Source organism: Cynocephalus volans, chromosome 4, assembly GCF_027409185.1.
Source record: "Cynocephalus volans isolate mCynVol1 chromosome 4, mCynVol1.pri, whole genome shotgun sequence".
NCBI lineage: Eukaryota > Metazoa > Chordata > Mammalia > Dermoptera > Cynocephalidae > Cynocephalus > Cynocephalus volans.
The window spans coordinates 67256969-67272990 of NC_084463.1; the positions used below are offsets into that span (position 1 = coordinate 67256969).

The 16022-nt window shown below is 35.1% G+C and overlaps 1 protein-coding gene across 1 annotated transcript in view; it reads right to left on the reverse strand.

Annotated features, from left to right (window-relative positions):
* LOC134374609 (protein MFI-like) overlaps positions 1 to 14520 on the reverse strand; it is a 47913-nt gene extending 33393 nt beyond the window's left edge. The window contains exon 1 of the mRNA XM_063092449.1: positions 14440 to 14520. Within this exon, the coding sequence (XP_062948519.1) occupies positions 14440 to 14520 (81 nt within the window). The remainder of the gene's footprint in view (positions 1 to 14439) is intronic.
* Between the last annotated feature and the right edge of the window lie 1502 nt (positions 14521 to 16022).

Genomic DNA, 16022 nt, shown 5'->3' on the forward strand with positions numbered 1-16022 from the left:
CTAGCCAGCTACCTTGTGACATGTTGATTATTTGGAACACTTCATTATGGAAAGGGTAACATTTTGTTCTCACTGGAATTGACACTTTACTCTTCCATGTACACAGTGCTTCTACAAAAACCACCATCTGTGTACTTTCAAAATGCTTTACTCACTGTCACAGTATCCCATATTAACATTGCTCCTGATCAGAGAACTTGGTTCACAGCAAACACTACACACCAGTGGGCCCATGCTCATTGAATGTACTGATCTTACCTTGTTTCCAATCACCCTGAAGCAACTGGCCTAATAGAACAGTGAAATGTCATTTTGGAGTCTCAGTTACAGTTAGACTTCCAGTGATAAATCTTTTCAGACTACAGTGATGTCCTCCATATTGTAGTAAATGCTCTGAATCAACAACCAATATATGGTGCTATTTCTCACATAGCTAGCATTCATGAGTCTGGGAATCAAGGGGTGGAAATGGAAGTGTCTCCTAAGTATCACCTTTAATTATCCACATTAAATGATTCCAAAGAAAATTCTGCTGCCTGTCCTTGTACCTTTGGGCTCTGCAGGTATAAAGGCCTTAGTTCCCATGGGAGGAATGCTTCCACCAAGGTACACAACAATGGTTCCATTAAAATGGAAGCTTATACTGCCACCTGGCCATTTTGTGCTTCTCATGCCAGTGAACCAGCATGCAAAAAACAAACCAAAAAAATCAAAAAACAAAGGCAATTTCCGTACTGGCGAGGGTGATTAATCCTGACTATTAAGGAGAAAATGGGTTGTTACTACCAATGGGGATAGGGAAAAAAGTGTCTGGAATTCAGGAGATCTTTTGGGGTGACTCTTAGTAATCCCATGTTCTATAAGAAAAGTTAATGAAAAATTATAACAACCCAATATAGGCAGAATTGCTAAAGGCCTAGACCCTTCAGAAATGAAGGTTTGGGGCCAGTCCGTGGCTCACTTGGGAGAGTGTGGTGCTGATAAAGAATTCAAATCCCTATGTAGGGATGGCTGGTTAGCTCACTTTGGAGAGCATAGTGCTGACAACACCAAGTCAAGGGTTGAGATCCCCTTACCAGTCATCTCTAAAAAAAAAAAAAGAAAGAAAAGAAAAGAAAACAGAAATGAAGGTTTGGGTCACCACCCAGGCAAGGTGTTTGCTGAAAAAAAAAAAATGGATTGGCTAGTGGAGGAACAAAGTTAGAAATACCATACCAGCTACAACCCCATAATTAGCTGCAGAAACAAGTAGTATTTTTGAATATTTATCCTACATATCTATATACAATTAACCAATTCTTTTTCTTTCTTTTCTCCCTAAATGTAGTTAATATGTATATTAATATATGTGTGTTACTGTGTTGATAATGGTGTGGGAGGCTGAATAATGGTCTCCCCAAAGATGTTCACACCTAATCCCTGTAATCTGTAAATATGCTATGTTACATGGAAAGGAGGAATTAAGATTGCAGATAGGACTAAGGTTGCCATTCAGCTGACTTTGACATAGGGAGATTATCCTGATGGGACCAAGGTAATCACAAGGGTCCATATAAAAGGGAGGTAGTGGCAGAGTGATGGGATGTGAGAAAGACTTGACAGATCACTGCCAGCTTTGAAGATAGAAAGGGGCCATGATATGGGCAACTTGGAGAAGTGGGAAAAGTGGGAAAAGGTCCAAAAACAAATTCTTCCCTAGAACCTGCAGAAAGAACACAGCCATGCTGACACCTTGATTTTAGCCCAAAGAAACCCATTTTAGACTTCTGATCTCCAGAACCATAAGATAATAAATTTTTGTTGTTCAAAGCACCAAGTTTGTGGCGATTTTACAAGTGCTTAACATTATATCTAGTATTTAAGTTACAAGATGTCAAAGGCAGAGTATGGCTCACCAATAAGAAGAATAAAAATGACTGGAAGATGGATAAATTTACTTCTGGGAAAGGAGTACATATATTTTGGCCTATATGAGGAATAACTGCATCATGTTTGGTGGGAGCCTGATTTTAATACTGACTTTATTTGGAAGTTAAATATGGTTAAAAGAGGTGTGTATGGATTCCAAGGTGACAGTGGGTGAACTCTGCTGGATTATTCTACTGTCAATTTGATCAAGCAGGACAAATACAAAGAAAATGACATGTAGGCATATTATAGTCAAAACTGCTGAAAACAAAAGACAAAGGTAATTTAAAAGCAGCCAGAGAATTAAAAATACATTACTTTCAGGGGAGAAAGAGTAAAACTTATTCCTGACTTTTATTAGAAACTATGGAAGCCAGAATAGAATGGAATGCCATCTTTAAGGTACTGCAGGGAAGAAAACCCAACAACGTGCCAACCTATCTTTCTATGAAAGATGATAATATTCTTTGAAAATAAGAGTGAAATAAAAATGTAATTTTTCATAGAAGGCCTGTCCTTTAAGAAATACACCAAGGAATACTCCAGGGAATTCTTGAATTGGCAGGAAATTAATACCACAGGGAAGCACAGAACTGCAGCAAAGAAGGAAGAGTCCTGGAAAGGGTAAATATCTGGATAAATAAAAGTGAATACTAAAATTAAAGAAGACATAAATAAATCAAAATACATCATGGATCAGAAGGCTTAATATTGTTGGAGTGACAATATTACCCAAAGCAGATTCAATGCAATACTACAGATTAAATGCAATCCCTATCCAAAATCCCAATGGCATTTTTGGCATAAATAAAATTCCATTCTAAAATTCATGTGGAATTTCAAGAATTCCTGAATAGTCAAAACAATTTTGAAAAAGAATTTAAAAAGTGAAAAAGTATGAGTTGGAAGAGTCACTTCCTGATTTTAAAACTTACTACAAAGCTACAATAATCAAAACAGTTTGGTATCATAAGAAGGACAGACATATAGATCAATGAAATAGAACAGAGCACCCAAAAATAAATTCTTACATATATAACCAGTTGAGTTTCAATGACGGTACTAAAACCATTCAATGGGGGGGGAGGGGAGGAAGAGCAGTATTTTCAATTAATCGTGCTGTGAAAACTATATATCCACATACAAAAGACTGAAATTAGGCCATTAACTCACATAGTATACAAACATTAATTCAAACTGGATCAAAGACCTAAACATAAGAGTTAAAATCATAAAACTCTTAGAAGAAAATATAAGGGAAAAGCTCCATGACATTGGATTTGGCAATGATTTCTTGGATATGATACCAAAAGCACAAGCAACACAAGAAACAAAAATATAACCTGGACTACCTCAAAATTAAAAACTTTTGTGCATCAAAGGATACTGTCAAGAGAGTGAAAAGGCAATCCCCAGAATGGGAAAAAAAATATTTAAGGAGATATTTGGTAAGGAATTAATATCCAAAATATGTAAAGAACTACTATCTCAACAACAACAATGACAACAAAAACAAAACAAACAACTCAATTCAAAAAAGAGCAAAGGTCTTGAATACACATTTCTCCAAAGAAGACTTACAAATGGTGAGTAAGTACGTGAAAAGATGCTCAATATCAGCAGTCCTTAGGGAAATTAAAATCAAAACCACAATGAGATACCACTTAACATCCATTAGGATGGTGGTTATCAAAAAATTAAAATATAACAAGCATTGGCAGGGGTATAGAGAATTGGAAAACTTGTGCATTGCTGGTGGGAATATAAAATGGCATAGTCACAGATAGAGTTTGGATGTACTGTACTCCCAGAACTCATATGGAAATTTGATTCCCAGTGTGGCAGTTTGAATCACGGGGGTTCCCTCATGAATGGATTAATGCTCTCCCTAGGTGGGGGGAGTAATTAGTGAGGTCTCGCTCTGTTAGGTCCCGCAAGAGCTGGTTGTTTAAAAGACCCTGGCACCTCTCCTTCTCTCTCTTGCTTCCTCTCACCATGTGATCTGCTTGTACCCGTTGGCTGTCTGCCACTTTCCGCCATGAGTAGAAGCAACCTGAGGTCTGTGCCAAATGCCGCTGTTCCAGAATTGTAAGTCAAATAAACCTCTATTCTTTATAAATTAACCAGTTTCACGTATCCTGTTATAGTAACACAAAAGGACAAATACAGCCACTATGGAAAATTGTTTGGCAGTTCCTCACAAAGTTAAACATAGAATTATAATATGATCCAGCAATTCTACTTTTAGACATATACCCAAAAGAACTGAAAACAATGACTCAAAGAGACATTTGCACACCAATTTTCATAGCAGCATTATTAACAATAGCCGAAAGGTAGAAACAATCCAAATGTCCATTAACAGATGAATGAATAAACAAAATGTGATATATACATACAATGGAATATTATCCACCCCTAAGAAAGAAGGAAATTCTGATACAGGCTATAAATTGGACAAACCTTGAAAACTTTATGTTAAATGAAATAAGCCAGACACAAAAAGACAAATCCAATTATACAAGGTACCTAAAATAGGGAAATTCATAGAGACAGAAATTAGAATAGAGGTTATCAGGGTCTGGGTGTAGGCAGTTATTATTTAAGGGGTACAGAGGTTCTTTTAGGAATGATTAAAAAGTTCTGGAAACTGATATTGGTGATGGGTGTACAACATGATGAATGCACTTAATGTCACTCAATTACATACCTAAAAATGATTAAAATGGTAATTTTATGTTATGTATATTTTACCACAATAAAAGAAGTCAACATCTACTGTTTAAAACAAGAATAGTAATGTCTTCTGTTATTTCATAGTGTAAGTGAAATATCTGACAACAACACCGCAAAGGAGAAAGGGAACAAAGGGAGTTAGCCTGTTATGAGATTCTTGCATTGTCGGGCAAGGGTAGAAGTACTAACTTAAGGTGGACACTATTATTCAAGAATAAATATTGTAAACTCTAGGGTAACCCAGTAAAAGAATGTGTAACTGGTCTAGTTATTTATTGCTGTGTAGCAAGCTACCCCAAAACTTAGTGGTGTCAAATAATCTCCATTTAATCACACTCACAATTATGGATTATGAATTCTTATAGGGCATAGTAGGTAAGTCTTGTCTTACTTCCAGGATGACTGAGGATTCAGCAGAGATGGCTTGAACAACTGGGATGGCTGGGATAGCTCAATGGGAGCCCTATTTCAGAAACCTCAACTCTACTGAAGAGGCAGTCTTTTCCCCAACATATGTTCTTGTTACCTTTGTCAAAGATCAGTTGGTTGTACAAGGGTGAATTTCTCGGTTCTCTATTATGTTCCATTGGTCTGAGTGTCTGTTTTTATGCCAGCACCATGCTGTTTCGCTTACTAAAGCTTTGTAGTATAATTTGAATTCAGGTAGTGTTATGTTTCTGGCTTTATCATTTTTTTGCTCAGGGTAGCTTTGGCTGTTCAGGGCTTTTGTTGTTCCACATGAATGTTAGGATTGTTTTTTCTATTTCTGTGAAGAATGTCATTGGTATTTCGATGAGGATTGCTTTGAATCTGTAGACTGCTTCGGGTAGTATGGATATTTTCACAATGTTAATTCTTCCAATCCAAGAACATGGAATGTCTGTCCATTTTTTATTTCCTCTTTAATTTCTTTCAACAGTGATTTGTAGTTCTTGTTGTAAAGTTCTTTCACCTCTTTGGTTAAATTGATTCCTAGGTATTTTGGGGCTTTTTGGTGACTATTGTAAATGGACTTGCTTTCTTGATTTCTTTTTCTGCTGTTCATTGGAGTATAAAAACTCTACTGATTTTTGTGTGATTTTGTATCCTGCAACTTTACTGAAATTGTTTATAAACTCTTAAGAGTTTTTTTTGTAGCATCTGATCTTTGACAAACACACCAAGAACATACGTTGGGGAAAAGACTGCCTCTTCAATAGAATTGAGGTTTCTGATGTAGGGCCCCCATTGAGCTGTCCTAGCCGTTCCCAGTTGTTCAAGCCATCTCAGTTGGATCCTTAGCTTGTCTATATATAGGGTCATGTCATCTGCGAACAGGAACAATTTGATTTCATCTTTTCCAGTCTGGATGCCCTTTATTTTTTTTCTCTTGCCTGACTTCTCTGGCTAGTACTTCCAATACTATGTTAATTAGGAGTGGTGAGAGTACACATCCTTGTCTTGTTCCTTTCTTAAAGCTTTTCCTCCTTCAGGATGATATTGGCAGTGGGTTTGTCTTATATGGCTTCTTTTGTGTTGAGATACTTTCCTTCTACCCTAATTTGCTGAGACTCCTTATCATGAAGTGATGTTGAATTTTTTCAAATGCTTCTGTGTGTACTGAGGCAATCATATGGTGGACATTTATATGTAGAAGAATGAAAATAGACTTGTTCCTCTCGCCATATACCAAAATCAACTCAAAATGGATTAAAGACTTAAATATACATCCTGAAAGTATAAAACTCCTGAAAGAAAACAAAGGAGAAATACTTCAGGAAGTAGGACTGGGCAAAGACTTTATGAATATGATCCCAAAAGCACAGGCAACCAAAGGAAAAATAAACAAATGGGATTATATCAAACTAAAAAGCTTCTGCACAGCAAAAGAAACAACAGAATGAAAAGACAACCTACATACAGAGTAGGAGAAAATATTTGCAAACTATGCATCCAACAAAGGATTAATATCCAGAATATTCAAGGAACTCAAACAACTTAATAATAAAAAACAAATAATCCAACTAAAACATGGGCAAAGGAGCTGAATAGGCATTTCTCAAAGGAAGATATACAAATGACCAACAGACACATGAAAAAATGCTCAGCATCACTCAGCATCTAGGAAATGCAAATCAAAACCACACTGACATATCATCTCACCCATTTAGACTGGCTATTATCAAAAAGACAGAGAATAACAAATGCTAGCGAGGATGCAGAGAAAGGGGAAGCCTGCTACACTGTTGGTGGGACTGTAAATTGGTGCCATTATGGAAAATGGTACAGTTTCTTCAAACAACTACAGACAGAACTGCCATTTGGTCCAGAAATTCCACTGCTGGGTATAAACCGAAAGAAATGGAAATCATCATATTGAAGAGATACCTGCACTCCCATGTTTACCAAAGCTCTATTTATAATAGCCAAGAGTTGGAACCAACCTAAATGTCCATTGACAGATGACTGAATAAGGTAAATGTGCTATATCTATGCAATGGAATACTATTCTGCCATAAAAAAGAATGAAATTCTGCCACTTGCAGCAACATGGATGAATTTAGAGAAAATTATGTTAAGTGAAGTAAGCTAGGCACAGAAAGAAATAGTGCATGACCTCACTCATAAGTGGGAGCTAAAAAATAAATAAAAGAAAGGAAGAAAGAAAGATACAACAATCACAATAATACACTGAACTTTCAAAAGGAGAGAACAGAACTGAGGTTACCAGGGGTGGGATAGGGAGAAGAGAAGGGTTGGAGGTAAGGGAAGAATTGGTAAAGGGCCACAAAAAACAATTACATTGTATAATGTTGAATATACTAATTACCCTGATTTGAGTATCATATATTGTATACAGGTTTTTGTTTGTTTGTTTGTTTGTTTGTTTTTAAAGATGACGGGTAAGGGGATCTCAACCCTTGGCTTGGTGTTGTCAGCACCACGCTCAGCCAGTGAGCTAACCAGCCATCCCTATATAGGATCTGAACCCGTGGCCTTGGTGTTATCAGCACCACACTCTCCCGAGTGAGCCACAGGCCAGCCCTTGCATACAGTTTTTGATAGGACTGCTTTTGCTGCATCCCATAAATTTTATTATACTGTGTTTCCATTTTTGTTTGTCTAAAGATTTCCCTTTAAAAGTCACATATGACAAGCCCACAGCTGAATAATACTCGACAGTGAAAAGTTGAAAGCTTTTCCTCTAAGATCAGGAACAAGACAAGGATGCCCACTCTCACCACTTCTATTCAACATAGCATTGGAAGTCTTAGCCAGAGAGATTAGACAAAGGAAGAAATAAAAGATATCCACCCTGGAAAGGAAGAAGTTACATTGTCTCTTTTTGCAGACAACATGATTTTATATATACAGAACCCTAAACACTCCACCAAAAAAACTTAGATAACTAGTAAATAACTAAATAATTAAATAACTAGTAAAGTTTAATTAGACCCTTATCTCACACTACATACAAAATTCAACTCAAAATACATTAAAGAGTTAAATGTAAGACCTGAAACTGTAAAACTAGTGGAAGAAAACATGGGGGAAAATCTCCATGACACTGGTCTGAACAATGATTTTTTGGATATGACCCCAAAACACAGGTGACAAAAGCAGAAATAGACAAATGAGATTACATTAAATTAAAAAGCTTCTGCACAGACAAGGAAATAATCAACAAAATGAAGAAAATACCTATGAAATTGGAGAAATTATTTAGAAATCATATATCAGATAAGGGGTTGATATCCAAAATATATAAGGAACTCAACTCAATAGCAAAAACCCAAGAACCCGATTAAAAAATGGGCAAAGGACTTCAATAGACATTTCTCAAAAGAAGACATACAAATGGCCAACAGGATATAAAAATTGGCCAACATCACTAATCATCAGAAAAATGCAAATTAAAACCATAATGAGATATCAGACCTGTTAAAATGGCTATTATCAAAAGACAAAAGATATGTGCATGTTGGCAAGGATGTAGAGAAAAGGGAAACCTTGCCCACTGTTGATGGGAATGTAAATTAGCACAGCCACTATGGAAAACAGAATGAAGTTTCCTCAAAAACTAAAAACAGAACTATATAATGCAGCAATCCCACTACTGGGTGTATATCCAAAGAAAATAAAATCAGTATGTCAAAGAGATATTTATATTCTCATGCTCATTGCAGCATCATTCACAACAGCCAAGATATGAAATCAACCTAGGTGTACATCAACAGATGAATAGATAAAGTAAATGTGGAATATATACACAATGGAATACTATTTAGCCTTACAAAAGAAAGAAATTCTATCATTGCAACAACATGGATGAACCTGGAGGACATTATGTTAAGTAAAATAAGCCAGGCACAGGAAGACAAATACCACATGATCTCACTTACATGTGGAAACTAAAAAAGTTTCTGGGCCATAAAGCAGGTTTCAACAAATTTCAAATTATTAAAATCATACAAAGTATATACTCTGGCCTCAGTAAAATTAAACCAGAAAGCAATAACAAAAATAATTGAAAACTCCTAAATATTTGATAATTAAACAACATAGTTATAAATAAACCATGGGTCAAAAAAATCACAGTGGAAATTTTAAAATATTTTTAACTAAAAGGTAATAAATATCAAAACCTGTGGGTAACTTTAAAGGAATGTTCAGAGGGAACTTAATAGCTTTAAATGCATATATTATAAAATAATAAAATTGAAAATCTAAGATCTAGTTTTCCACCTCAAGAAGTTTGAAAAAAACCGGAAAATCATACCCCCCAAAAAGTTGAAGGAAAAAACAATAAAGATTGGAAATCAATGAAATAGAAACTAGAAGCAAAATAGAGAAAGCCAACAAAGCCAAAGGGCAGCTTTTAAAAAAGATTAATAAAATTGATAACCCCCTAGTAAGATATATGTAGACAAATGGAGAGAAAACACATATTAGCAATACCATTATAGATCTTATAGACATTAAAAGGATAAAGAGGGAAAATTGTAAACAATTTTATGCCAATAAATTTGACAATTTAGATGAAACAGACAAATTCCTTGAAAAAGTAATTTACCAAAATGGGCACAAGAAGAACTACACACCTGAATCTTCCTACATTATTAGAGAAATGGGATCTATAGTTTAAAACCCTTCCACAAAGAAAACTCCTAGTTTGGATGGCTTTGCTAATATATTCTTCCAAACATTTATAGAAGAAATAATACCAATCATACAAATTCTTGCAGATAATGAAAAAGAAGAAATATTTCCTAACTCCTTTTATGAGGCCAACATAACCTTGATATCAAAACCTGTCAAGGACATTACAAAAAAAAAAAAGGAGGGAAAAATTACATCCATAAACAATTAGGCAAAAATCCCAAACAAAAGTTTAGCAGATCAAATCCAGGATATATCAAAATGGTAACACATGATGGTAAAGTGGAGTTTATTCAAGCAATGAAAGTTTGTTCAACATTTGAATATCAATCAACGTAATTTTCCATACAAAGAGAATGAAGAAGAAGACCAAATGATCATCTAGCAGATGCAGCAAAAACATTTGATAAAATTCAACACCCACAATTTTCATAATAAAAAAAATCTCAGCAAACCAGAAATAAGATTAACTTTCTCAAGCTGATGATGAGTTTCTACAAAAAACTATAGGTAACACCTTAGCTAATGGTGAAACATTACATGCCTCTTGCTATGTTCAGGAAAAAGATAAGAATGTACATTATTACCATTTTTATTCAACATTGTGCTGGAGGATCTAGTCAGTCTAATAAAGCAAGAAAAATATGAAAGGTATAAAGTTTACAAAGGAAAAATAAAACTGTCATCATTCAATGACAACTTGGTTAAGTAGACAATCCAAAGGAATCTATTAAAAAAATTAGAAGGAATAAATTGATACTAAATCAGAATATAAAATTAAATTACATTCCTACACATTTGAAATAAATAATTAGAAAATAAAATCTAAAAAATAATATCACTTACAGTAGTATCAAAAAAAGTCAAATACCTAGAAATCAAATGAAAGATATGTAAGACTTCTACACTGCAAACTACAAAACATTTTGTAGAGAAATTAAAAATCTAAAGAAAGTATATCATGTTCATGAAAATTCAATATAGCAAGATGTCAGTTCTCCCTAAATTGATCTAATTCAATGTAATCCCAATTACAATCTCAAAAAATTGTAAAAATTGATAAGTTGATTTTAATATTCATGTGAAATGGAAAAACCTTAGAATAGCTATGATAATACTGAAGAACAAAGTTGGAGGACTATACTATCATATGTCCACACTTACTATATAGGAAGTAATATAGACAATATAGACAAAATACATCAATGCAACAGAACAGAGACTATAAAAACACTTCACATATATGATTACATGATTTAAACAATGACACCTCTGCAATTTATTGTGAAAAGGATGATGTTTTCAACAAAGGTACTTGATCAGTTGGAGATCCACAAAGAAAAAAATGAACTTTGTTCATACTTCTCAACATACACAAAAATTAAATTGAAATGGATACTAGATTTCAATCTGAAACTAAAGCAATTAAACCTCTAGGAAGAACATAAGGAAAATATCGTCTGAATTTGGTTACATAAATTTCTCAACAGTACACAGTAAGTACTAACCATAAAGAAAAAGAAACAAATTGGACTTTATTAAAATTAAATATACTTCTCTTTATCAAAAAACACCTTTAAGAGAGCAATGAGGCCAGCCTGGGAGAAGATATTTGCAATACATACATTCAATAAAGGACTTGCATTCAGGATATATGAAGTACTTCTCCAAGTGAGTATTTACTGCATAATAGCACAGGTGATGGAATTTAGAGGTTTGAAGATCGAGAGGACAGGTGAAGAAAAGGGTAGGGATATTTATATCCTCATCATATATAAAGGGGAGTTGAGTGATCCTACGTCAGCCTGTTGGAACAAGAGATGAAGGCTTAGATATGCTTTAAAGCAAAGGGTAACAAATGGAAGAACTAAAAATAATGACATTATCATACTGGGAAGAGAGATATTAGCAGGGTTAAGGAGGATAAGTAACAAATTTTCAATTATCTTTGCAGGAAGCCAACAGATAGCTTCTGAAGTTGATAAAAAAATAATTGTACTTGTACAAGCATATTATTTAGAAGCATGGAAGTAAGTACTAGAAGATCTACAACAAAAAATAGTTAAAAGTGGCTGGCTGCCTTTAGAATATGAGGGTGAAGAGTGGAATTGGGTAAAAGATTTGCTTTTTATTATAATATTCGATATTATCTTACCTATTAAAGAAATACACATATTACTTTGATAAAAATATTTTAAATGATTTTTTAAGTCCCTTCATTTACATTACCATGACTATGCAAATAATTCAGTTATAGGGCCAAGTAATGTGCTAAAACTATGGATCCTTTTTTAGAAGTCACCTTCTGGGCCACTTGAAATAGAATGTATCTGGAATCAAGATCAAACGTACTATATTCTCTTCACATCTTAGAACAATTTTAATCTCCCTTATATTTGAACCATGACTTTCATGGTTAGCTCTTTTTTTAGAGATTCTAACCTTTTTTTGAGATCTAGCCTCTGGTACCATTTTCCCCCAAAATATAACGCTCTTAGAGTTATTCAACATCTTGATCTAATTTAAATTGATTATTATTTTTCTTTCCCTCAGGTTTTTTTTTCCTTTCTTTTTCTTTTTGGTTTTATATCACTGGTTTTCCTTGGTGAACCTTGGTTGTCAATTAATACTTAAGAAAGTAGATCTGTGTCAATTTTTCTAGGGAGCTAGTATGTGCTTTTGTGTCAGTCTCCTGTTTCCCCAGTGTTCTCACTCATGAGTGGGAAGATTGCCTGGGAGCTTTGTGACATAAGTGTAACAAGTCAACCAGCAGGCTTTCTTTAAGGGGTATGTTCAGGTAGCCAGCTATTAAGCAGGGTGTCCCTTGAATATTAAAATTAAATGGATTTTGGGCCGAGCCCGTGGCACGCTTGGTAGAGTGCTGCGCTGGGAGCGTGGCGACTCTCCCGCCGCGGGTTCGGATCCCATATAGGAATGACCGGTGCACTCACTGGCTGAGTGCTGGTCACGAAAAAGACAAAAAAAAAAAAATTAAATGGATTTTACTGTGGAGTGCCAAAGCCATGCTAGAACTAGCTTTCCCAAATAGTTCATCTGATTTTTTTTCTTTTGGCACCTGGCCTGTACAGGGATCTGAACCCTTGACCTTGGTGTTATAACACCATCCTCTAAACAACTGAGCTAACCAGACAGCCTATTTGACTTTTCTTTTTTAAAAAGAGATAAGCCTTCAGGGTTTGGTGGCGGTTTTTTGGGTTTTATTTTAGGGGGGGGGGTGTTTTGTTTTGTTTTGTTTTGTTTTTCCTAACAGTATATGTTAATCTACCAGCAGATTTTGACTAGTGGTAAATATCCTTCTACCAGCAGCTCTGGGTCTGGAAGTGACAGTGGAGACAAATGGCACAGCTGTTCCATGTACAGGCCTTCAATTAACACCTTGTCTTCTGTCCTTATCCTTCCAGCCCTTTTAAATTGCTAACTCCAAATTCATATCTTTTTAGGGGTTCTGATGACAAACCAGTGTCCTCACTGTAGCCCCCTGAAGTGCGTCTAGGCAAGTGCTTCTACACAGTTTTGTCCAACAGGATGCTATCATGGAGGTTCAGTTTTCCAGAAAATTGATAAAATTTCTTCTCGGCTCATGAACACCCTCCTCTCTGTTATGGATTAACCTTCTATATATTGTCATTTCAATGGGGTCCTAGAGGGATAGAAGGTGAAAATGTGTGCTCAGTCTACCAGTACACACACACACACACACACACACACACACACACACACACATCTTTATTTATATACATGGCTTCTCTACTGAAGCTCTCTTAAAGGTAAGTGTATTATAAAATGTCCAGCATAGTGCCAAGAATATAAAACAGTTATTCAAAGATGTCTGGCTGGGGACATGGGAGAAAAGAAGTCACAAATGACAGAAAAGCATAAGCCTGGATAATGAGTATGTTAATGGAACCAACAAAGAAAGAGTAGGTTTTAAAAGAAAATTATTATTTTAGTGTTGAAAATCAATGTATGTCTCAGCATAGGTTTTATGGCTTTAGTAGAGTCAAAAGAGGCAAATAATGGAAGCTATTTTGCAAAATTTAGTTAACTGATACAAAGGTTGTCTTGTGTGCTAGAAACAGAGCTATACCACTTCACACAAAGTTATCAGGCACAGAGTACTGCTGCTATCAGAGAGAAAAGAGTGAAGTCATTGTAGGTCTTGACTCAACTTGGAATATTCCTTATACCTATAAGGTCAGCTCTATCAATACAACAGCTTGATAACTACTACATTAACCCAGATATAAACTTTAAGCTCTCCAAGAGTAGGTACTCAATAAATATTTAATGAGTGAATATATCCCTAATACCTGCTCACAAACCTGATTCCTGCGTCAAGAAATAAAAGGTTTAGAGATGAAAGTCAAATGAACCTATTAGTGACACTTTCTTGATAGTAAGTAGCCTTTTCATTGATTATCAAAGAGCCTGGCCCTGACCAGGAACTGAATAAATATGTGTGAAGCTAATGAAATAATTAATTATAACTTTTTGAAACTTAAAAAAAAGTGTGCTTTTAAAGTGAAGGGTGGTATACAATTCTGTACATATGCCAAAACTACTGAATTGTATATTTTAGGCAGGTGAACTTTATGATATAAATTATATCTTAATAAAGCTGCTAAATAAACTCACAAGGAAACTTTTCCAGGCCTGCTGAATGATTCTGGCAGCTTTATCCTGCTTTGTAAATTCTGATTCCTGTTGCCAAGGCATTTGAAAGTCCTAACAGAAAATAATAAAAAAGGATATATTTAAAGTTATTTGATATGCTTTGTAATAAAATCATCACTAGAACTCAATGAAAATTAGATAGACAGTTGTATAAATGAAGCAATGAAAAGAAAATATGGTATCAAAATAATTATAATAAAAATTAAAACTCACCTATCATTGATTGCCTAATATGTACCAATTTGTTTATTTTTTCTAATTCCAACAACAATCCTGCATAGCAGATTTTACTAATATGCTTGTATTTGAGATGAGAAGACTGAGCTTCGAGGCCTAAGGTCAAATAGTGAGTAACAAAGCCAGTACTGAATCCAAGTCTCTTTGTCTTTAAAATCCACAACCTTAGCATACTCTGTTGTATGACTTCAAATAAACATTTTCTTTTCTTTTTTTTTTTTAAAGATGACCGGTAAGGGGATCTTAACCCTTGACTTGGTGCTGTCAGCACCACGCTCACCCAGTGAGCTAACTGGCCATCCCTATATGGGATCCGAACACGTGGCCTTGGTGTTATCAGCACCACACTCTCCCGAGTGAGCCACAGGCCGGCCCCCAAATAAACATTTCTTAACACGCATAGAGACAGATTTGCATCCACAAAATTGCCCAGGCCGCTAAACCTAGAATTAGAGATGATTCCAGATTTTTTCTCTCTTTTTGACTATTAACTACATCGACTACTTAATACATAATGCATTAAGTTGTCAAAAAAAGATGAAGTTTGACTAGTAAGGAACAAACAAAATCACTAATTCTAATAATAATTTGTTTTAATACTGTGAAGAATTTAGAAATAGTCAGAAAGACATTATAATTTGAGTCCTTTAAAAAGGTGCAGTGAGCTAAATTATTATTTATGCTTCTTGAACATTTATACCTTAAAAATCATCTCATTCAAAATTGAATGACTGAAATACTGCCATTTGTGGCAACATGGATGAATTGAGAGAAAATCATGTTAAGTGAAATAAGCCAGGCATAGAAAGAGAAATACCACATGTCCTCACTCGTAAGTGGGAGCTAAATAATAAACAAATATGGGCAGACCCCCCCCCCTTGTGGCTCACTCGGGAGAGTGCGGCGCTGGGAGAGCAGCAGCGCTCCCGCCGCGGGTTCGGATCGGATCCTATATAGGGATGGCCGGTTCGCTCACTGGCTGAGCGCGGTCACAAAAATGGACAAAAAAATAAAAATAAAATAAACAAATACATTTTTTTAAAAAAAGAAAGATACAACAATCATAATATGTTGAACTTTCAAAAGGAGGGAAAAAAACTGAGTTACAGAGGTATGACAGGAAGGGGCGGTTGGTGAAGGAGGAACTGGTAAAAGGCCACAAAAAATGTTTACATTGTATAATGTTGAATATACTAATTATCCTGATTTGAGCATCACATATTGCACACAGGTAACGATATAAACTCTGTACCCCACAGATATGTATAATCAACTGCATTACAATAAAAAAAGAAAAATTGAATGAC